General features: G+C 36.6%; 1 protein-coding gene across 3 annotated transcripts in view; it reads right to left on the reverse strand.

Annotated features, from left to right (window-relative positions):
- The window catches only part of LOC149821564 (uncharacterized), a 119,026-nt gene extending 95,261 nt beyond the window's left edge, over positions 1-23,765 (reverse strand). Inside the window, exons 1-11 of one of the 3 annotated variants that reach the window (XM_089981573.1) lie at positions 23,685-23,765; positions 23,315-23,356; positions 21,639-22,664; positions 20,733-21,536; positions 20,485-20,640; positions 20,079-20,409; positions 12,428-12,455; positions 9,908-10,050; positions 6,670-6,863; positions 6,392-6,546; positions 5,966-6,253 (exon numbers count right to left, since the gene is read on the reverse strand). In XM_089981573.1, coding sequence (XP_089837699.1) covers positions 5,966-6,253; positions 6,392-6,546; positions 6,670-6,863; positions 9,908-10,050; positions 12,428-12,455; positions 20,079-20,409; positions 20,485-20,640; positions 20,733-21,536; positions 21,639-22,470 — 2,931 coding nt within the window. In that variant the 5' untranslated portion in view covers positions 22,471-22,664; positions 23,315-23,356; positions 23,685-23,765. Of the gene's footprint in view, positions 1-5,965; positions 6,254-6,391; positions 6,547-6,669; positions 6,864-9,907; positions 10,051-12,427; positions 12,456-20,078; positions 20,410-20,484; positions 20,641-20,732; positions 21,537-21,638; positions 22,681-23,314; positions 23,357-23,684 lie in introns of all 3 variants that reach the window. The other 2 variants (XM_089981572.1, XM_089981574.1) reach the window with 2 other exon arrangements.
- Between the last annotated feature and the right edge of the window lie 374 nt (positions 23,766-24,139).

The following is a 24,139-nucleotide window of genomic DNA, read 5'->3' on the forward strand; positions in this document are numbered from 1 at the left end:
CAACATAAAGCAGAAGGATGATGATACTATTACCTGCATTTTTAACAAAAAGAGCAGTGTCAGTATAACATGAGCGAAATCCCAATTGTAACATGATAGCACTAAATCTATCATACCAAGCCTTAGGGGCTTGTTTAAGACCATATAAGGCTTTTAATAACCGAAGGGTTTGACCTTGGTTAACACTGATTCCCGGCGGAGGATCCATATATACTTCTTCATTCAACTGACCATTAAGAAAGGCATTTTTAACATCTAATTGGAATATAGGCCATTTCTTAGATGATGCTACCGCAATTAAAGTTCTAACGCTTGTCATGCGAGCCACGGGAGCAAAAGTCTCCTCATAATCGATGCCATATTCTTGTGAGTATCCCTTAGCAACTAATCTAGCTTTATAGCGCTCTAGGGAACCATCACTTTTTGTTTTGACTTTGTAGACCCATCGACATCCTATAGCTTTCTTATTTGGAGGAAGGTGAACTATTTCCCAAGTTTTAGCTTTATTTAAAGCATCTAGTTCAACTTTCATTGCTTCAACCCAATGAGGTATACTTTTTGCTTGATTATAATGGGAGGGTTCATAGTAAGAATGCAAGGCTATTAGACAAGCTCTATATTTTGGTGAAAGAGTTTCATATGAGACAAACCTATTAGGTGGAATTGATTCTCTAGAAGAACGCCTAAGGGAGGTTTCTTCTAGGGGTTCATTAAGCCGCAAGAATTTTTCTAAAGCACTAATAGGTTGGGCTTCCTCACACCGAGTGTATACTTGGAGATTGTCACCATTAGTTGGTGATACATCATCATCATGAGAATCATGAGTATTTTCTAAAATTTCCGGATGACTCAAAGAGTCATCATTTGAATCTTCTAAAAGATCATTGATAAACATATAATCAATTTCATTTGATTTTTCCAATATGTCAAATCCATTTTCATCTTCTAAAAAGGTTACATCTTTGGAGACAAATAACTTATTGTTTTTATGATCAAAGCATCTATAGCCTTTTTGATTTTCACCATATCCTAAAAATACACATTCTATTGCTTTAGGTGACAATTTATCTCTTTTATGTAAAAGAACAAAGCATTTACACCCAAAAATCCGAAGACGATTGTAGTCGGGTGTCATATTAAAAAGTTTTTCATAAGGAGAGATATTATTCAATTTTGAAGATGGCATCCTATTGATTAAATAGGTGGAGGTTAACACGGCTTCGGCCCAAAAATTTTTAGGAATAGTTTTAGAAATGAGTAAGGATCTAGTGGTTTCCAAAATATGCCTATGTTTTCTTTCCGCTAGACCGTTTTGTTGAGGAGTTCTTGGGCAAGATTTTTGATGACAAATGCCATGTTGTTTTAGATATGCTTGAAAATCATTTGATAAGTATTCTCCACCCGAATCGGATCTAAGAATGGATATTTGACTTTGAAATTGATTTTGAATTTTTGCATGGAATTCTTTAAAGAAGTTAAAAACTTCCGATTTAAAGTTAAGAAAATAAATCCATACATATCTAGTATAATCATCAATAAAAGTAACATAATATGAATAACCACCTTTAGATAGAACCGGAGATGGCCCCCAAACATCGGAATGCACCAATTCAAAAGGTCTTGTTGTCACAAAGGATCTAATAGGAAAAGGAGTAGACTTCATTTTGCCAAAAATGCAATCTTTGCAATTGATATCTTTTTCTTTACAAAACTTGTGTCCAAAAGGAAAAAGATACATTTTAGAGTAACTTGGATGTCCAAGCCTTTTATGCCAAGTTTCAATATTTTTGTCTTGGACATAAGTACAAAATGAGGTATTTGGAAGCATTAAATTATCCATAAAATAAAGGTCTCCCTTCCTATGGCCTTGCCCAATCCGCTTCCCGGACCGGAGATCCTGCACAAAGCACCCTTGGGATGAGAAAGATATTTCACATCCATGGTCGGCTATTTGAGAAACGGAAAAGAGGTTAAGATTTAATTTTGGAACTATTCTAACTTTTGGAACAAGGAAATTTTGAACATTTTTAGAATCAAGAGTTCCAACACCATTTATTTTGAGAAAAGTTCCATCGGCCGTAGAGACACAAGACATTTTTGAATTGATGTGCACATTGGTTAATGCATATTCATGAGGGGTCATGTGAAAAGAAGCTCCGGAATCTAAAATCCAAGAGTACGTACCGGGAGGTGATGATGAGGCAATGGCGGCACCGGATGTGGAAGAAGTGACCTTTAAGATTTGTTGAAGAGCCAAGGAGATTTGTCCAAGAGTGTCTTTGAGATCCCCGTTCTTGCCGTCATCTTCTTTGGTGGTGGATTCTTCAACGGAAGCCACCTTTGGCTTGAATGCCCCATTTAGCTTTGGGCAAACGGGTTTAATATGTCCCGGCTCATAACAATGGTGACATATAATCATTTTTCTTCCACCACTCCCTTGCTTACCAAAGTGAGGTGGTTTGTATGTTTTAACATGATTGCCGGGTTTAGATACGGCAAGAACTTCCTCTATGCTTTTACCCATGCTATGCCTAGTCTCTTCTTGAGTAATCTCGGCAATAGCTTCTTCTAAGGGAGGAAACGTGGATCTATGGAGAAGTGAGGATCTCACTTGTTCAAATTCGGGACGAAGTCCAAATAAAAATTGAAACAATCTATCTTGTTCCATTTGTTTTTGTCTTAGAACCACATCCTCCATAGATACCCATTTAGGCTCTAAAAGAGCCAATTCATCCCACAAAGGATTTAGAGCACTATAGTAATCTTGTATGCTCATGTCGCCTTGTTTTGTGGTTCTTACTTTTTCTTGCAAGAAATAAGCTCTTGCAAGATCCTTTTGGGTAAACATACCCTTCATAAAAAACCAAGCTTCATTTGCCCGGCGGAATTTTGCAATATTTGCACATACCTTAAGTTCGACATTATTCATAAACCATGCAAGGATTTTTGCATGGTTGCTCTCCCAATCTTCCATTTGATGATTATAATCTTCAATGGCCTTGAGACGAGCATCGCCTTCAAGTGCTTTCTCTTGATCTCCTTCCATCTTTGTGAGCTTAAGTTGGGGTTCCGGAACGGTTCCCATTACATAACCCCAAAGCTTCTTGCCTTTGAGATTATTCTCCATTGCGGATGCCCACATCATGTAATTTTTTCCATTGAGTTTGAATGATAGATCGATCTTGACTTCCATTGCTACACAAGGAAGATGTGAGAAAGAAAGGAAGTAGAGAGAGACAAGATTTTACCTTTAGAAGATCTTATGGCTCTGATACCATGTAAGGAAATAAGCGGAAGAAACCAAGAATGCTAAAGCATTCACTATGTCCCACACGGACAAATGCAACAAGCACAAGAGAGAAAATCCACTAAGGGATATACAAAGGGCCTTATAAAAAGGCTACACACATGAAAAATAATATCACTATTATTGAAGAGGAGCTCTCAAGAGCAATACAACATACATGGGGGGTTCCCCCTATTTATAAGAAGAGGAGACCAAAGGGGCTCCCAATAGAGTCGTTGGGAGCCCCCAACGGTCACATATGTGACCGTTGGGGGCCCCAACGACTCCATTGTGGGGCCCCTTTTCGGTATCCAAAAAATACAAAAATAAAAAGAAAAAGAAAATTAAAAAATAGTGAAATACGAGAAACAAAATAAGTACCCCTATGGGGTACTTTGTGAAATGACCATAATACCCCTATCGGGTATTATGGTATTATTACATATGTTTTAACAGTATGCACTCTTAGTGCTTGTGTTCTTGGCTTCTTCAAAGTGTGTTTTGCATTATTAGTGTTTCCGCCTTTTGCATTACAAAGGTGCCCCCGGGTATGAGTATACCTCAAGCAAAGGCTATTTGCCTGCATAAGGCATTGTTGTATGGTTTGAAATAAGCTCTCAAAGCTTGGTATGATAGATTTAGCAATGTTATGCTTGATATTTACTTTAGATCTTATGTGACTAACACTGCTTTATTTGTTAAGAATTTTGATGCAGGTATGGTCATTTGACTTCTCTATGTTTATAATATGATAATCACTGAAAGATAGAAGCAGAGAGTCTAGCATATTAAAAATATTCTTAAAACTAGTTTTGAAACGACAGATTTGTGTTTTCTATGATATTTTTTAGGAATAGAAGTTGCTTATTCTTCTAGAAGGTATTTATTATCTGAGTCTAAGCTTGCTTCTGATATTGTTCTCAGGTCTGGGATATCAGATGACAATAAGGTTAACACTCCTAAAGTAACAAACGTCAAAATGAAAATTGATCATGTCGAGCTTCTGAATGATCCAACTCCATATAGATAGCTTATCGAAGCTCTTTCTTACTTGACAATTACTAGACCTGATATATCACACATTGTACACACAGCTAACATTTGTTGTGTATTATTAGATATCTCAAAACTTCAATTTCTAGAGGCTTGTTTATGTCTTCTTCATCTGCATTAGACTTACTTGCATATACTGATGCGGATTGGGAAGGTGATCCTTATAATCGGCACTAAACCTCGAGTTTTTGTATTTTTTTAGGTGAATCGTTGATCTCGTGGAGGTGCAAAAAGAAACAGAAGGTCTCTTTCTCCTCAATTGAAGGCAAGTACTGAGTCATGACTACTACCATAATGGAGGTGGTATAGCTGAGAAGATTGTTGGCAGATACGGGGATAAAGATTCTAGGAGCTTCAAAGATGTGTTGCAACAACAAGGGTGCTATCTATATTGCCAAAAACAATACTTTTAACAAAAGAACGAAGCAAGAGGAATATCTAACCATTGATCTGCCATATATCACATCTGAATACCAGTTGGCGGACTTTTTTACCAAACCTCTCTATACTACTAGGTTTCACTTCATTTTAGGCAAATTTTGATTATCCTATCGTAAGTTTGAGGGAGAGTGTTAAATTGTACGTATACATATTTATGTATATAATATAGTATATATGTATATTTATATTTTTATATACATATTTCATGTATATATTTATATTGTAAATATATATTATATATTTTATATATAGTATATATGGGACCATATGGGACCAAATCAAACTTGTTAACTTGCTCCCAAAGGCTAGAATTCTAGCCGTTGGGAGGTTCATCTCTCCCTTCTTGTGCTCTTTCCCTCTCTTTTAGCTCTCTCCTTCCTCTATTGTGCATAAATAGGGTGTTTTCCCCTTTGTAAAGTATGTTTTTTGCAAACTTGTTTCATTGAATCAAATATATATTTTTTATATTGTGTGCCTTATTGTGTGTATCTCCTTTGTGGGATTTGTGAGTGTGTTCCTTGAGAACACTTATTGTGGTTCCCTTCATGGGATTTGTGAGTGTGTTCCTTAGAGAACACTTTTGTGGTTATCCACTCAAGTTGGAGTTGGCGGTCTCTTGGTTCGTGATTGAACTCTTTAAATCTTTACAAACAGCAACCTTTGCAGCCCTAACTTGGCACGTAAATTAAATATCCAACATGTAGAAGGACCAATCATTTGACAGGAAACTCTTTTATAATCAGAATAGACGCTAATGGTTGCATGTAATGATCTATCAACTCCATCACCACCAAGCAGCTTTTTTTCTATTTTGCACCTTTAAAAGGAGGAGGATTAAGTGCTTCTAAAATGTAACGTTAGTTAGAGCTTCATAAATTCTCGGTTGTAGAGAACTTTAAACTATGTTTCAGAAAAACTAATGTGGAACAGTCAAATGTAAATTCAAGTAACTCCCTAGTTCTGCATGTAATGTCGAACAAAATGGCAATTGTTTTATGTTGTTCTATAAGATGTACTCAAACATCAATTACTCAGAAAATGTACAAATCATGATGGTTTTATGTTTGTCAAATACCAATGAATGCCTGAAAAAAAATTGGAACCGATACTTCCTGTGATGGTATGGAAAACAAGTGTAAAACACTCCTGAATGCCTGAAAATTTTTAAAGATAAACTACACATACCCTATCTGGTCTAGAAGGATCAGATGCTTTCTTTGCCTTTTCGCGGCGAATTTCATAATCTTTCATGAGGATCAAAGCTTCAGGAGACGTCAAAAATGATGCATTATCTAGCTCCCATGTTGCAAATTCATATCCAAGTCCTCTCCACTTTACAAACCACTCACCGTTACAATATGGCAACTTATTGCCATGACTGCTGAAGTATGCATCTGCCATTTTTTTGGGCATCAATGATCTTCTCTTTAGCAGGTGCTGTGGTTCAGTCCACTCAGGTTTCCACTTCGAGACCTAGAGGAATAAGTAAATTCTAAGCTTGCAAGAAGCAATTACAATATTATTCTCATTGTATGTAGGAAGATTTCAACAACCATTTATATCTATGTGAATAACAAAAATCCCTCTAAAACATAATATGAAAAAACAAACCTTATTTTTCTGGTATCTGCTATTGAATGCTGCGACAAGCTTTGGAGCCTCAGCAAGAAGCCGACTTTCCGGAACCCAGTGGTTGTGGACATGGGCCAAGCCTCTATACTTAACCAAGTACTCCTTTTCTACTTTATTTTTGTCCGACACATGACCTGATTAACAACCCAGAGACGATCATACTCAGCATACACTGGCTGACGTGAAAAAAGATCCATCAATGATGAACACAGAAGACACCAGCAAATTCCAAACAATATGCTATCTTAGAACATTACCTTTGCCACTTGAAATCTCATTGCCTCTAATATCCCATATGGATTCAACTCCTTCAGAAACCGAATGAGGACCAAATTCAAGTTTTTTCTTCACACAGCACAAACAATGCCAGGTTCCAGGTGGGACATCTTGTAAAGGAGGTTCAAGGCAAGAGAGATGATAAGTTCGTGTACAACCCTTTCCATCACAGCACCTGAAAAACAGTAAATCATAAAACTAGGAAACCCTTGTGTAACCAACTAAACAGAAAGACCTTTTATCAAAGCATAACTAAGCAAACTTCACAAGTGTTCACAAAGGGGCTCATAGACATGAAGATTACATTATAGTGGTGAAATCCGTTATTATACCAAAATCCAACCAATATAATCCAGAGGTCATAAAACAAGAAAGCAAGTATTTTTTATGTAGGATCCTATGGTTCATCACTTAAGACCATTGCTTCTCACTAAATAAAACTGAGAGAAAACCAACAATCAGATAGAAAAACTCACAAAGTTTGAAAAGACCAAATAAAACATTAGCTCTAAGGAGCAATTCTACCAATTGGCTAGATATTATAGATTTGGTGAAACATGCTTATGCTTCCAACATATAACTATATATATATATATATATATATATAAGATAGGAACACTTTCAGTGGCAAGAATGCTCTGGTAGGAAACAAATTGTTAATCATCCTTGGGACTGTTCCAATACAAATATAAAATATGATCTCTACAAGAGGGAAAAAGTAATTATAAACTGTTATTGGTGTTTCAACTTGCAGCAATCTACAGCTTTGTCAAGCTAACCAATGAGAATAATAAACTCTTAAAATAGTGCATAATTATCAGCATCTCTAACCAAAATCACAAGTAACCATCAACGAAGATCAGTTTCATGAAAATACAGGAATTCTTTACAAATAACAAATAGTGGTAGCCCCAATGTGCAGAGATATCCCTTTTAGCATCTCCACATGAACATAAACTATCACAAGTATAAGCTGGTAAACTAACGAACTTGATTCAGAATAATATAGTAATAAGAATAACAATAAGTTAACAACAGATGTCTTTGATTGTGAACAAATGGCAGGCCACCATGCTAGAAATGGTGTGCCTTGTGGATATCTTTTCCTAGTGAGCTTATTTGAACTGAGGATGCACCATATCTTCATTGCATCAATCACAAATAATTCAATGAAGGCCTCACGCGTAAAATGCATGGCCGCAAAACATCGCTCAAGGTCTTCTCTCAGAAGTTTTTTTCACAAAGGGCATGTTTGGAAGCAAGAAAAACTCTCATAGAAAAAGAATTTTTTTTCTATGAAAAGTTTTGATAGAGAGAGGTGGTCGACCATGCCCAAGAGAGAAAGACCTGAAAATGGTGGTGGGTAGCTCTTAGAGAGAGAGAGGTGGTTCAACCAGATAGAGTGAGAGGGGTGGTCGACTGCGCATGCACGAGAGAGAGAGAGAGAGAGGTTTGACAGTCATAGAGGGCATTTGAATCTGAGAGGTAGGTCCTGTCATGTAGTGCTTCACGGGGGATTGCACCGCATGAAGATGCACATTGTGGCACTTCCAACTGAGGAAGCACCACCATGTCAAATCGCTGCATATGATGCACGAGTTGAGATACCTGCTAATATAGAAGAAATTAGAAATATGAATGATAGAAGAAGAAAGCAAGCGGTACAAGCAATGGCATATTTTCGGGTAATAGCTCCACAACCAAATGACTAAGATGATGAAGAGCTACAAGGCCCACAACAAGATGTAATGTTTGATGCAAATTGTGGGATGTTTAATAATGAAGATGATTGATGATGTTTTGTATATTTTGACAACTTTCAAATTTTATATTGAGTTGATTCGACATCTATATTTAGTTGAATTTTAATGACATATCTATGTTTAATTACTCTTATTGCTTAAATTTATTTTTTTCTTGTATTCTGTGATTTTTTATTGAATATTGTGATTTTTTTACGATACAATACAATACGTATCTTGTTTAGCCCAACAGATATGGGTTACAATACATTTTTTACAACCTTTATTTAAAGAATAAATCTAAGTAATATCAAAAAACACATAAGTAAAATAAACAATCAAGTCATATCAAAGAAATACATAAAGTTGAGAACATGGAGACGGTCGTGTCCATGAAGTGTTGTGAAAGTTAAGAACATGGAGATGGTCATGTCCATGAAGTGTCGTGGTGTCTCCAGTACCGCGTCTGGTGTCATGACATGTCAACACAGGACATGCATGCTAAGTGAAGTGTCTGGGTGACATAGTTTCCAACAATTCCTTGACATAGCCAAGTCCAGACACAACAAATGGGGTGATTGTTTGGTGGGAACATTCAACAAAGGATGATAGTGGGGGCTTAAGATCAATCAAACTAGGCATCACCATATAATTTATGGAAGACCAGAAAAACTGTGATAAATGGCCAAAAACATACAGAAAAAGATGGTATCCCATCCAGAAACTTTTGTTTTATGCACTTCCTTCCATATGCAAATGCAAGCAAAGTTGCAAACGAAACATAAATGTGCACGTTCATGCATTGTACATTAATAACTCCACAAAACACACACACACACACACACACACACACACACATTTGTGTGTGTATAAAGGATAATTGCATGAATAGTAGTATTTAGAAGAATGAAAATTATGAGTAGGTAGCTACAAATTGGTTACATCCAAAAGCACATAACAGGATGCTATACAAATTATCAATCTAGTGCCTCAACATTGCAAACAAGATATGGCCAACTACTATCGTCTACCAATCACAAAATACTCGCAAGTCCTAATGTAAAACCATAGTCACAAATATCGGTATCAGCTATATCTCGGCGAGGCTATTTCTCGCGATATTCTAGGTTTGGTGATACATCTCGAGAAAATCTCGGGGCTTAAAATATATATATATAACAAAAATAAGTAAGAAAATATCATGTTTAGATAATAAAACACATATATAATAAAAGAAATAAGTAAAGAATGCAAAATAAAGAAGAAAAACACATTTATGATGTAGAAAAAAAAAAGGTAACAATAATCAATAATATCACGATATTATCAAATTGGCAATATTTTCAAAATATCACAATATTTTACCTATAATATAGTTTGGTAAAGATAATATCGCGATATTATGAAAATATTACCAGTGTAAAACACATTAAATTTAACAAGGTCACAAAAATCAAGGCTGCCAGATGTTACTTACAAGAGCTTCCCTCCAAGTTTACAAATTCCACAAGTGTTGCGTTCACTATTCTTCGCATGCTCCAAATTTGAGCCTTGAAGTGGAGAATAACCGGTGCAAGGTTCAATACCTCTTTCATTAATCCTCTGAAGTTTCTTCCTATCCTAGTTCAAAGCATAGAGAATAATAAGTTAACCTAACATAGTAAAGATAGTAACGATATCCAAGACAATTTAATTAAAAGAGCCATATGGAAAGAAATTGATGGTTTATAATCTTCTAGATAATGAGAAACAAAGTAGCATCAAGCAGGATGAACTAGATAAACAATGATATCTATAAGCCATGATGAATTCTACCTTAACAATTAATACATAGTCAATTGCCAAATAGCTGCTAGCGGTTGATAGCAAAAAAGTATAGATGCAAAAACATTTCTTAAAAGGAACAAACAAGAAGACAAATATGGCAAATCTGATTTCAGGGTTCAATGAATCCTAGGGCTCTTTAGATAGAAGGATTTCTAGATCCCCCATATTTACATATAAAATGGGTGTTTTAGAAATCCACGCTTTTCAAAGAAATTTTAAGAATCCTGGATTCACTATGCTAAAAACATGGGCAGGCACGATTATAAGTGGAGAAGAGCAAAGAATGAAACCCTAATCAAACACAAACTATGATCCTTTTTGTATTCACTTCTACTCTCTCCTCTCTTGAGCTCTCAGATAAAACTCTAGCAGGCTCTCTCCCTTGTAAAGATTCAAGAAAGGCGATTACATCTGTAGCTGTATGGAGATTGTTTGAAGGGCAAGCTAAAGATTATGAATGGGTAAAGAGATAGAAATGAAGGTGGTGGTCGTTGAAAAGAAGGTGGGGAGTATGAATAATGGATATGCAGAAACTGGAGAAGACAAGTGTTTAATTTGATTGATGATCAAAAGCAGTGATGGAAGCTTTATTTATGGTTTAATTAAAATACAGAAAATGGCACTTCCATAGGCATTTCAACAATCATATTTTTCAAAAACTGATAAGAGCAGTTCCAGCAGCCATAAACTTGGGCTTAATAACACTATTTAGAGCATAAAAAAGTACAAAGAGCCTAAATTTGAGATACAAATAATAGGTGCCAAACTATGTCACAGGGATTCGGCTAGCAGGGTGCCGCACCCGCGTCGACGCGGGTGCGTGTGCGGGTGCGGCACACGGGTGCGGTCAACCCTATCCTGGGTGCGTTGACCGCACCCAGGATCATTTAAGTCCATTCTTGTTTTGGATTTTTTTTTTTTTAAAAAAAAATTGCCCAAATGGGCTGCGAATTTTTTTTAAAAAAAAAGTAATGCTGACAGCTGTCTGTCAGCTGCTGACCCCCTTTTATATATATATATATATATATATATATATATATATATATATATATATATATATATATATATATATATATATATATATTACATTTTTGCCCCTGCCGCACCCCCGCACCCAGGTTTTTTGGAAGTGCAGAATCCCCGCACCCGCGCCCGCACCCATGTGACATAGGTGCCAAATATTTGTTGAAGCATCCAAAAGAGAGAAACTTGTTTCATATCATGTTTGCAGGCAAAAACTCATCGATCGACCTTTACAAGTACAAATGAAGAAAAAGGTTTTTGTCAATTGGTCAAGTTGTCTCAGTGAGCCCTGTGGCCTAAAAAAACCAGCCCATGAATGGTGTAGATAGGAAGACAAGCAAAGTAGGGAAATTGGGTAAGAGCAGAGCAATCCCTTTTACACTCCCCATTCTGTTCTTTGTGATTCCACTGTTTGCATTTTTTTTCCTAAATATTATCCTCGCCTTTTTCTATCTACCCCCCATTGGGCCATCAATTGTGGTTGTCGTGTATTGTGATTAAAATGACAAAACCCTTTCTACTATAAATACAGATTCTTCGATCACAACCTGAACCTTGTTTTACAATGCAACTTGAATTCTTGATATCTTTTTTTTTTTTGAGGAATGAATTCTTGATATCTACCTGCATGAGCATAGATTATTTTTCATTTGATCAAGAATACATTTTAGTTTCAACACTATTGTAGACCTCATCTGGTGTCGCTATCGAATAACATTCCATATCCTTGGTTTCTAGTTCTAATAAACACTCGAGGAAGAAAATCATTGACACAAGAATTTCCCAAGAATAACAAAATTATTTTCTGTTGATTATAACAGTTTTTGCATGGCCATGCAAACTGTATAATAATCATTTTACAGTCCTGAAGGATACATACAACTGCCAACAGGTAAGAACTTGGGTATTGATGAGTGTTTCACTAATTTTTTTCTCACAATGATAAACTTCTATAAATATCAGAGGAGACCAACTTGAAGGTGTAGAATCATGAAATTAATAGAGGCCCATTACATAAAGTTTGCAAGACTAAGATAAAATCATAAAACACGTAACTAAAAGCATATATAGTAACGAAACCAGGAAAACAGAAGGCAAAAGAGGCAAGTAAATAACCACAAATTACTTTAACAATGCAAGGAAGTACCTCAGATACAACTGAACTGTCGTCCTCCCTGTTAACAAAAACCATAGGCAACAAACATTAATGAGCACTATTTATTTTCACCAAAGTTCTTAAATGGTAAAAGGACAAAAGTACAGCTAATTTTTCAGACAAGTAGATAACTCCATCACCTTTTGATAAACCTATACACCACATGCTATTTGAAGTTAATCTAGAATCTAGATACATAACACTCATACAATCTTACATTGTTATCCAATTTAATTAGATCTTTGACTCTAGACACTAGATTCCAATTACATATATTAAAATATGAGTTTCATGACTTGCTAAATAATCTGATAATGGAAAAATACCATTATAATATGTGAGCAATTTGCTGAATAAGAACGAAGGAAAATGAATTTCTAAATAATACACATGCAAGCAGACCAATGGCTCTAAAACTTTTCACTTTCAGGTCATCTGTAGTAATAACCTGTTCTACAGAGCCAATCATTCTCTTTACATGAATAAAAGTTTTGCTTATTTGGAACCAATGACTAACAAACTTCCAATATTCTTGCTACTGTAAATACTGAGGAAATATTAATCTATGGTACTAATGACGGAGTAATTTCCAGATGACTTGTGACAAAACTTTCTTCCACTTTTCACATAACCAGATTTTTATGCATTCAAAACCTAGATGGCAGAACATGACTATGAGTTGTTCATCGGTAGTCCAATTTATATTTGACAGATATGTGAATCACAAACAAAACTATCTGCAAAAGTAATTAATGACCAGAATTTGTTGAACCAGTACTATAGTCAGTTAGATGAGTTCACAGCTTTTATTACTTACCAAGTCAAAAAAATCAGGGTTCCATCTTCCTGAACTGTCTGAGGCTTGAGTACAGTACTTCTACCATAAAGTTGGTGCAGTAAGCAAAGATTCGCAAGTAGCAAAAGAGAAGATGTTTTCATCATGGCTGGAAAAGTGGAAATACTTCGACATAGAGAAGTTCACTAAATCATAGTGTTTCTTACTTGCTAAGTCAAAAGATTCATAATTCCTTGTCCTTGAACAAGGAGTTTGTAATGAAGTGGATTGAATCCGATACACATGCAAGAACACACTTTCAATCAAATAAAAATACTTGATTGAATCATGAAACCACCCACACAAGGGTCTACAAACTTGTTATTGCATAGAAGCACTCAAGAATGAGTTAGGAATAAAGGCCACAAGAGGCCAATATATAATACAATGGAGCCAATAGGGTGCAGCTCCATATAGCTGTTGGGATTGCACCCAACCGTCATAAATATAGCTGTTGGGGCCGCTCCAACAGCTATACGGAGTTGTCCCATCAAATCTGAAAAAGACAAAAAGGTGAAAAAGGAAAAAGACAAAAATAAATACATGAAATAAAATGCAGAAATGTCAGCTCCTAATGGGCTAACGCCTATTACAGAGAAAAGACCGAAATACCACTAATGGGTATTTTGGTTAACAATAAACACATACATATATGTATATGTATATATATACATATATACACGTATATGTATATCTTAACACCCCCCCTCAAACTCATGGTGCAACAACCGAGAGTTTGCCAAGTAGGAAGAGAAATATGGGTGAAGGAAGTGTTTTGGTGAAGAAGTTTGCGAGTTGATACTTTGATGGAACATAAGGCAGTGTGATAGTCTTCCGCAGAAATTCTTCCCGAACATAGTGGCAATCCATTTCAATGTGTTTTGTCCTCTCATAAAACGTATGATTGCTCGCGATATATACAGTACTCTTGTTGTCACAGCATAATCTGGAAGGCTATGTAGTATGAATTCCCAAATCTTCTAGTATTTGTCGCAACCATACTAACTCAAACGTAGTTGTTGCCGTGGCGCGATACTCAGCTTCAGTTGAGTAGAAAGACACCTTCTGTTGCTTCTTGCATCGCCAGGAGATTAGGGAGTCACCTACAAAAACACACAAACTAGTAGTTGAGCGTCTATCATTCGCATCCTCTTCTCAGTCAGAATATGAGTATGCAATGACTTCTAATGAGGAAGAAAATGATAAAAACAATTCATGACTTATAGAACTCTTAATATATCTAATAATTCTCATTACAACACTCATATGTATTATAGTGGAAGCATGCTGAAATTGACTAGCAGAATGAATAGCATGAAAGATATCAGGACGAGTAATAGAAAGGTAGGATAAAGCTCTAATCATTTGTCTGTATGGGGTTGAATCTTGCAGAGGTTCACCATCATCCTTCTTCATTTTTGTATTTATGACCTCTGGAGTGTCAACCTGTTTTTCATTTGAGAGTCTTGATCTCTCTATGATCTCTGCGGCATACTTAGTCTGTGACAAAAAATAACCACAAGGTAAGTCAGCTACTTTAATTCCAAGGAAATATCGTAAAAAGCCAAGATTTGTCATATCAAAGTTGTCTTTAAGCACATCTTTGATATGGTTTACTCCATGCTTATCACATTTGATTATTATACCATCTACGGAAAGCAACAGTATAACCATCCCTGCATTGGAAGACTTAACAAACAATGCAGTGTTAGTAAAAACAAGATTTAAAATGCAGTCATCAAATTACTAAATCTATCATACCAAGCTTTGGGAGCTTGTTTTAAACCATACAAGGCTTTTCATAGACAAAGAGTTTTCCTATTTGCTAAATTTAAACCTGGTGGAGGATCCATGTAGACCATCTCATTCAGATTACCATTTAAAAAGGCATTTTTCATATCTATTTGAAAAATTGGTCATTTTTTTATTGATGCTACAAAGATGAGAGTTCTGACAGGCGTCATTCGAGCAACTGGGGCAAAGATCTCATCATAGTCAATTCTATATTATTGATTTTATCCCTTACCTACTAGTCTAGCTTTATATCTTTCCAATGTCTCATCCCATTTGGTTTTAATTTTGTAAACCCATCTACATCCTATAATTTTTCTTCCTTTAGGTAATGTTTGAATTTCACAAGTCTTTGCCTTTTCTAATACTTCTAATTCATCGTTCATGGCTTTAATCCATTCTTGATGATTTTTAGCTTCATAGTAGGATAATGGTTCAAAATATGAGTGTATGGCCATTAAGCATGTTCGGTATATTGGTTCAAAGGAATCATAAGATACAAATCTATTAGAGGCTTTTGAAATTCTTACCGATTTTTTAATACTAGCAGAATCATTATCTTGATTTTGAAAATATCTTTCTAAAGCACATGGTGGGTGCCCTTCGGTCCACCTAGTATATGTTTGTATGTTACTATGGGATGGGTCGATATTGTTAAGATTGTTGTCTATATTTTCACTTGCATCATGAGAGTCTTCATGTTTACTCTCATGCTCATTATGAAGATTTTCATACCCTTCATGTTCATTGATGAGATAAAAAAAAATGAATAATCATAGTTTTCTTGAATTTTCTTCTTGGTAAAACCATCTTCATTTTTAAGAAATGTAACATTTTGTGAAACATATAATTTGTTCATTTCCCTGTCATAACATCTATATCCCTTTTGATTTTCGGCATAGCCCAAAAAAATACAAGGGACTGCTTTTGGAGAAAGTTTGTCGTTCTTATGGGTAAAAACAAAACACTTATATTCAAAGACTCTCAATCTTTTATAATCGGAGGGAATTTTAAGCAATTTTTCAATTGTTATATTTTCAATAGCTTTTAAGGGCATTCTATTTATCAAATAGACTGTCGAAGGAGCAGCTTCGGCCCAAAACATTTTTGAAACATTTCTTGATACAAGAAGTGTTCTAGTGGTCTCAACAATATGTCTATGATTTCTTTAAGCTAGTCCATTTTGTTGAGGAGTGTAAGGGCAAGATTTTTTATGAATTATGTCATTTAAATCAAGAAAATTTTTAAATTCTTTTAATACAAATTTTCCCCGAAATCGGATCTAAAAATTTGAATATTGGCTTTGAATTGAGTCTTTACGTAGTAGAAAATCTTTTAAAACAATCAAATACTTCTGACTTTTGCTTAAGAAAAAAGATCCAAGAATGTCTATTATAATCATCTAGAAATATAACATAGTAAGATACCCCGCCTTTAGATATAACTGGAGTCGGTCCCCATACATCCGAATATACTAACTCAAATGGATTTTTGGATATAAATTGTCTTGGCCCAAAGGGTAAAGCTTTCATTTTGCCAAGAATGCAATCTTCACAAACCAAATTCTTTTCTTTATAATAAGAAATAAAAACAAGTGTAATTTGGTCACACTAGGATGTCCTAGTCTTTTGTGTCAATTTTCTATATTTTTCTTTTACATAAAATTACAAAAAGATTGTTTTGATAACTCAAGATTATCCATTACATAGAGATCTCATCTTCTATGGCCTTGCCCAATCGGCTTCCCGGACTGGAAATCCTGTATTAAACAATCATTAGAAGAGAATAAAACTTTACAACCATGATCCGTAATTTGTAAAACTGATAAAAGTTTCAAATTTAATTTTGGCACAACCCCAATATTTGGTATATGAAAGTTTGGTTGCTTTTGAAAGATTCCAAAACTTTTGATTTTTAAGGATGTTTCGTCGGCGGTTGAAACATAAGAATCGTTTGAGTTAGAATGACATTCGGATAATATTGACTCATTTGAAGTCATATGAAAAGAGGCATCGGAGTCCAAGATCCAAGAACTCTTACCAGGGTCAATTCTTCAAGAGTTTCGACTATGGATGGCACACCTCTCTATGAAGAAGAGTTGATTTAGTTCCCTCAAATTCGAGCCTAAGCTCATTCACAAATTGGTAGAAATGCTCCATTTTAATTTGATTTTCACAGAGTTTTACATCTTGAGGACAATGTCATTTTGGCTCAAGAAGAGCCAATTCATCCCAAAGGAGAGAAAGTGCATTGTAATATTCTCTAATACTCATTTTTCCTTGGGTCATGATTCTCATCTTGATTTGGACATTGCATATGTGTGAAATATCTTTAAGATTATACATGTCTTTAAGATATTTTCATGCATTACTAGCGAAATCAAATTTCGCTAAGCTAGAACATTCATGGATGTGCACACTATTGATGAGTCATCCAATTATTTTGGAGTGGCCCATCCTCAACTCTTTCCATTTTTTCTCATAATCGGAAACGGCTTTACCCATTTCCTCTCCTTGAAGAGCAACCTTTTTCCCATTCTCAATTTTCGTAAGAATGAGCTTGGGTTCTCTTTCGGTACCGTCCACTAAACCCCATAATCTCTTTTCTCATATTTTGTGTTTAACTATGGATGCCCGAATCACATAGTTTGTATCGTTTAGGCATACATGGAAACCATTACCTCTCTTTCATTCTCTATTTCCTTACAAGGCTAAGAGAAAGGGTAGAGAACGAAGAAGAAAGAAAAAAGAGTGAAATACAAGACTTATTTGAGAGATGGCACGCTTCCTTATGCAAAATCATCGATTTGTTGTATCCCCTAAGCATATGATTCTCCTCTTGATATTGTCACGAACTTTCTTCAAAAAACTTGCTTTTGGACCACCAAAGTTCTGATACCATGTAATGAAGTGGATTGAATCCGATACACATGCAAGAATACACTTTCAATCAAGTAAAAATACTTGATTGAATCACGAAACCACCCACACAAGGGTCTACAAACTTGTTATTGCATAGAAGCACTCAAGAATGAGTTAGGAATACAAGGCCACAAGAGGCCAATATATAATACAATGGAGCCAATAGGGTGCAACTCCGTATAGTTGTTGGGGCTGCACCCAACAGTCATAAATATAGCTGTTGGAGCAGCTCCAACAGCTATATGGAGTTGTCCCATCAAATATGAAAAAGACAAAAAGGTGAAAAAGAAAAAAGACAAAAATAAATACATGAAATAAAATGCAGAAATGTCAGCCCCTAATGGGTTGACGCCTATTATAGAGAAAAGACCAAAATACCCTTAATGGGTATTTCGGTTAACAATAAACATATATACATATACATATATGTATATATACATATATATACACGTATATGGATATCTTAACAAAGTTGAAGCCTGGACCTGAATGATTGTGGCACTTCTACCACAATGCCCGTCCACTACTGCAATGACACTTGCAACTTGCAAGAAACAACAAGGTGTCTTCATCATGCTGGAAACCTTTTTAACATAGAGAAGTTCATTCAAAGACTCCTACTCACAACCTGCTAAAGACTGGCTAGCTTAATATAGGTGCTTTCTCAACCCATAAAGTTGTGCACTACAGCAAGGACTCACATGAATGAAACATGCGCCATCATGGATAACTCTTAAACCATTTGACCTATAGAAGTTCATTCTAAAAATCCTATTCTTAAAAGGATTGAGTGTGACTAACTGATTATTACTTTGGCAAATTACACAACACATTGTATAAGGCAAAGGAAGCCATGAGAGGGTAATAGATCTTCATGAAGGCCAATATTTTTCAAAATTTCTGTGGTTATAAATAAGTTAAAGCTTAGTATATTTTTAGGGAACATTCATATTTCCCAGATAGACTGCTGAATAACATGCTTCTATATAAAATTCTTTAATTTAGCTTGATGACAATAGAGTATTCTTCCATTTCCTTCAGATCATTTATTCCATTTTCCTTTTGCTCACACCGAACCAAAGTAAAGTGTTCAGGCCATCGCGAAAAGTTTAGTGCTCCATCAAGAAGCGGAAGCGAGAAGCGATGCATTTTAAAATGTATAGGAAGCAGGAAGCAAGAAATTAAAAAAATATATATATATAAGAATTGAATAGGAATCAAAATGGAATGCAAATAAAAACTAAAATAGAAGTGACTATTCTTAAATTTCATGATTTTTTAGTGTAAGAATTAAATTTTTAACAAAATCTAAAAAAGATGACTATCAATTTAGAGAAAGCACATGAAAGTGAGTGTGAAGTGTGAGAGGAAACACATAAAAAACATGAAAAAGTAAAGTGAGAAAACATAATAAGAGGAAGAGATGAAGCATGCGGAAAGCATAGGAGAAGCGTGGGAAAATCAAGATTCTCATCAAGTTTCGGAAGCGAGGAGTATCGTGCTTCCGAAGCTAGTTTGCGGGAAGTGGGCTTCTCACCGAAATGCACTCATAAGTACCAGCTTACATAAGGGCTCACTGGAGGAAAAGCGTAAACCGAGAAATTTGTGTGATAATTATTTGAATTTCCTACATAGGCATAGGAAAGCAGATCTCCATTTCCACAGATAACTCAATAAGGTTAACCTTATTCAGGAAAAATAAATCCTTGCCTAGGATGACAAGCAGCCGCTTCCGACCTCCAAGCATGCCCTTAAAGAATCAAGGATGGTCAAAGAGATGATGCTTACGGAAAACAACTCGACTCACATGAAGGTTTCCTAGGGCATGCACTTTCAAGAGCATAAAATTCCAGGTGATGCTTCAAGAACATCATATATGACCTCATCAAAGCAGCCCGACAACCATTGTCAGAAGAATGACCTTGTAATCACAGTTCAGACATCTGCGAAAGCACAGACACACGAGATACTCTAGCAGTCTAGTGTCTTCCAGCAATGCATAGATTTTCAGATATAGAATGCAGGTTTAGCAGCCAGAATGCAAAAGAAAAAGTTAAATAAATAATAAGTGCCCAATAATTGCAATAGGTGATACCTTGACCTCTTTGGGCTCTCAACCCTATGAATGTCGCTATCACTGTCATGGCTCTCCAATCTCTCATCACCTCTATCTCTCTTGCTCTCAGATGGAGGAACAGTTACCTTATTGTCCTTAGAAACCTTTAAAATGCAGGACTCTTTCCTTATGTCAACAGAAGTATCATTATCGCAATCAGCAACTATCTGGCTTCCTTTTGAATTGCAAGAATTTGGTGTGTTCTGATTTAGCTGAGAACTACCCAGATCAGCATCAACAGTGTGGGATATCCCTCCAGAACAATTAGTTTCTGAAACATTGTTCTTTGCACTAGAAGTGTTTGAGAAGACTGCAACAGTAAAGACATCAGAGACAGTGACTAAATTTCAAAGAAGCCAAAATATATCTTATGCAAGATATTTACCCTTGCCTAACTGCACATCCTCCTTTACTGAATCCCTATCAGGACTTCCCATGACATCCATGCTTCGTGTTTTGTCACATTCAAAGGGAATGCGCTTTTCACCATCAGTAATACCCGTCTCCCCGAGTTTTACATCGATATGTGGTGGCTGGTGGTCTGAACAATATGCAATATTTCCATGTTTACAAACAAATTTTAGCAGGAAGGGAAATTGACCATGTAATAGATACAGAGCAGAATCTGATTACCAGAAACAAGGCTTCCACTTCGAGAATCTTTGTCTCCAGAAGTAGATAAGCTCTGGGTGGATGCATGAACTTCCTCAGAATTATATACAGCATTTTTATGGTGCTTCGCCAACACACTTCTCTTCTCACTTTCTCTTCTATGTGAATCCTCCTGAGCACTACGAAAGCCAGCTTCCGCTTCTGTGACTTCAATATCTTCTCCCAGATTATTTTTTCTTTCCTGAAAGCACTGGACTGCAGTTTTATCATTGCACATATCTCCACTTTGCTCAACTGTCTCAACATAACAAACTTCAATCTCCATGTTTTCCTCATGGCCAATGTCACTTTTGCGAATGCCAGCTTTTGTTTCTGCGAGTGCAACATCTTCTCCCAGGTTATTTTCTCTTTCCTGATAACACTTGTCTGCAGTTTTATCACTGCACTCATTTCCACTTTGCTCAATTGCCTCAACATAACCATCTCGTCTGTCCATGTTTTCCTCATGGCCAATGTCAATTTTGCAAACGCCAGCTTCTGTTTCTGTGAGTTCAACACCTTCTTCCAGATTATTTTCTCTTTCCTGAAAACACTTGTCTGCAGTTGTATCACTGCACTCTTCTCCACTTTGCTCAACCACCTTAACGTGACTGTCTCCAATATTCATGCTTTCCTCATGGCCAACATCAGTTTTGTTTACAATACCTTGGCTAGCAATAGTGCTACTAAAATCATCCTTATTCACACCAGTGCATTGACCAATACCTTCATCTTGGGATGAGCTATTATCCCATTTTTCGTGCTCGTCACCATGATCCATGATTCCTATTTAGAGCAAGAAAACAAAAGAAAGGATAAATCAAATAACATTCAGTTAGAAAGAAAACATACCAGAACAAAGAGAAAGAATGAAGAACCACGAGCCACCTGACTCTTCATTCTTCCGTTCCTTAGGCTTTGAGGTGAACAGGTCTCTGTAACGCCGCGCATCCAACCTCTTTGATGTGGTATGTAGTTTGTGGTCAGATGCCCTTGAAGTTTCACCTACGACCTTACCTTCAAGTTTCTGAGACGCCCTTGGAGTTTCACCAACAACCTTGCCTTCACATTTCTCAGATGCCCTTGGGGTTTCACCACCTTTGTATTTGTCAGATGCCCCTGGAATTTCACTAACAACTTTGCCCTCCCGTTTGTCGCCTCTTATGATATCCTTACCACTTGATCCTCTACTTGTCCTACCTCCCTCAGGTTTACTTGTCTCCAATGAACTTACTAATCTAGATTTATGTTTCTTCTCAGACTTCCTTGATGTCTTGCTTTTTTTGGACTTTCTGGAACCGGAATAAATATGTGCTTTCAGTTTCTTGGCATTTTTCTCCCGTCCATCACCACTTCTTGTTGCCGGGGAGTTTTGTGGTGTTTGTTTGTCATACATCCCAGATCTGCGCTTGCTTGGAGGAAGCGAAGAGTCTTGCATTTCATCTCTCAATTTCCGCTTCACACCAACAGCTGAAGTTACTTGAGGCTTTGCATTATCACCCTTCTTAGATTTTCTCAAGCTAGAAGGGCTAGCGGCACTCAATTTCTTGCTTGATGTCCCTCTGGCAGACCGCCTTAAACCAGGAGAACCAGTCACGCCCACAGATGCACTTGATCCCTTTGCACTAGCATCTGCCTCCTTCCCACCACCACTACTCCTCCTCCTCGAGGCTGGCTCCTCGTCATTTAATTTTCGACCTGATCTTGTTACCTTTGACATTTGCTACTCGCAATCCTACCACCAACATCTGCGATGCAAATTCTGCATCGCAAATTTAGGAACTAAAATAGGCACGTTCGCTCCTAGCTTCAGCTCAGACCACTACCAAGATAAACCCAATCTTCTAATGTCCCGAATCTCAAAAGAGACTGCACGTACACGAAATCTTCGAAAGAATTTGATTCGGCAAGAAGCTGCACAACCAAAAACCTTCATCCATCAAAATAATGTGAGATGAATTTTTTATTTATAATAGCAAAAAAAACAGACAGCCCATCAAAGTTCAAACAGTGCACTGCATTCAGTTTCTTGAAAGAAAAGCTGAAACGAGATTGTGACCACAAACATGCAAGCACGCACCCATTCAAGAGGAAGCCTTCAGATGCAGAAAAATAAGCAAGAAACAGACTTTTTAAGTAGCAATTACAGTAATCCGAATCTTGCGCCTCACTCAAGCGCTCTAACAAACGGAGATTTTCAACGGGCTCCAATAAGCCGTTGAGCGGAATTGTTATCGCCCTTGCCCCTTGACAATACCCTTTGAAGTTGTGAGTTGCGACTACTCACAACAATGGCTAGGAAGAATCCAACTGCGCAACCGACTCCCACCCGCCCAGAGCAATTGCAACTTCCCTGCCACTGTATTATTTCAAGTCGCTTCCTCACCAGAGTTTATTCTAAATGTTTACGCCCTAAAACCTAGAATCCAAATCGTGGGCCTAATTTGTTTAGTTTATCTTCAGGTTCTGAAGACCAGCAAGAAAACATAACGAAATTCAACGAAAATTAAGTGAAACGGATTCCATTACCACCGAAATCCATCATCAGAAAATAAACAACTCACCGCGAGATGGCTTACATAGACGGAGGGAAAGTCCGCCCCGTTCTGTGAAAAAAAAAAGGAAACCCTAGAATAGTCAATAAAAAACAAATCGATGCAGAATGTACAACGATTAAAGCAGAAAACCCGCTAAAAGAAGACGAAAACGAGATTTTTGAGTGATTTTTGTGCCAAAATCTCGGAGGTAGCGGATAAACGGAAGATCAAGCGAAGGGATTCATCACGTATTGAAGAGTCGGCAAATCATATATATTATTCCGATCCCAACACGATGAAATCACGATTTAGGGAAAGAAAACATCGGAGTCGCAGGACGCTTCCCCGACGGGAATCGAAGATGACGGGCAATAGCAAAAAGAGACGATGATCGCACCGGAGTTATCGTGAAAGATTCCTTCACAAGCGGACGCCTCAACTAAACGCGGACGAGCCACGGGACTCAACTGGCGTGAATCTATTATATATAGGCAAAGAAATTCACGAATAGACCTTGTTTTCACTTATATCTCTAAAAACACTCCAAAATCCAACTCAAATACCACGCTTTGCAGGAAATTTCAACGGCAGCACGACAAAAAAGAATAATTTTCGAAAAGCCCCCTGACTGACAGAACAATAGCAAATTAGCGAGGCAGCCACAGATATCAGTAAAACCGAAAACGGGTGGAGTCGAGATGGAACTTTCCAGAAACGGATCCGAATCATATCCAAGGAGGTAAGACTCAATCCTAATCCGAAATGCATGTGGTAATCCTGAACCCTGAAAATTTGAACAAAACAAGCTATTTACACTTAAAAAATTCAATAGGTGTGGATTTTGATTCAGAT

The sequence above is a fragment of the Nuphar pumila genome, chromosome 11 (genome assembly GCF_984573655.1).
Source record: "Nuphar pumila chromosome 11, dmNupPumi1.hap1.1, whole genome shotgun sequence".
Lineage (NCBI taxonomy): Eukaryota > Viridiplantae > Streptophyta > Magnoliopsida > Nymphaeales > Nymphaeaceae > Nuphar > Nuphar pumila.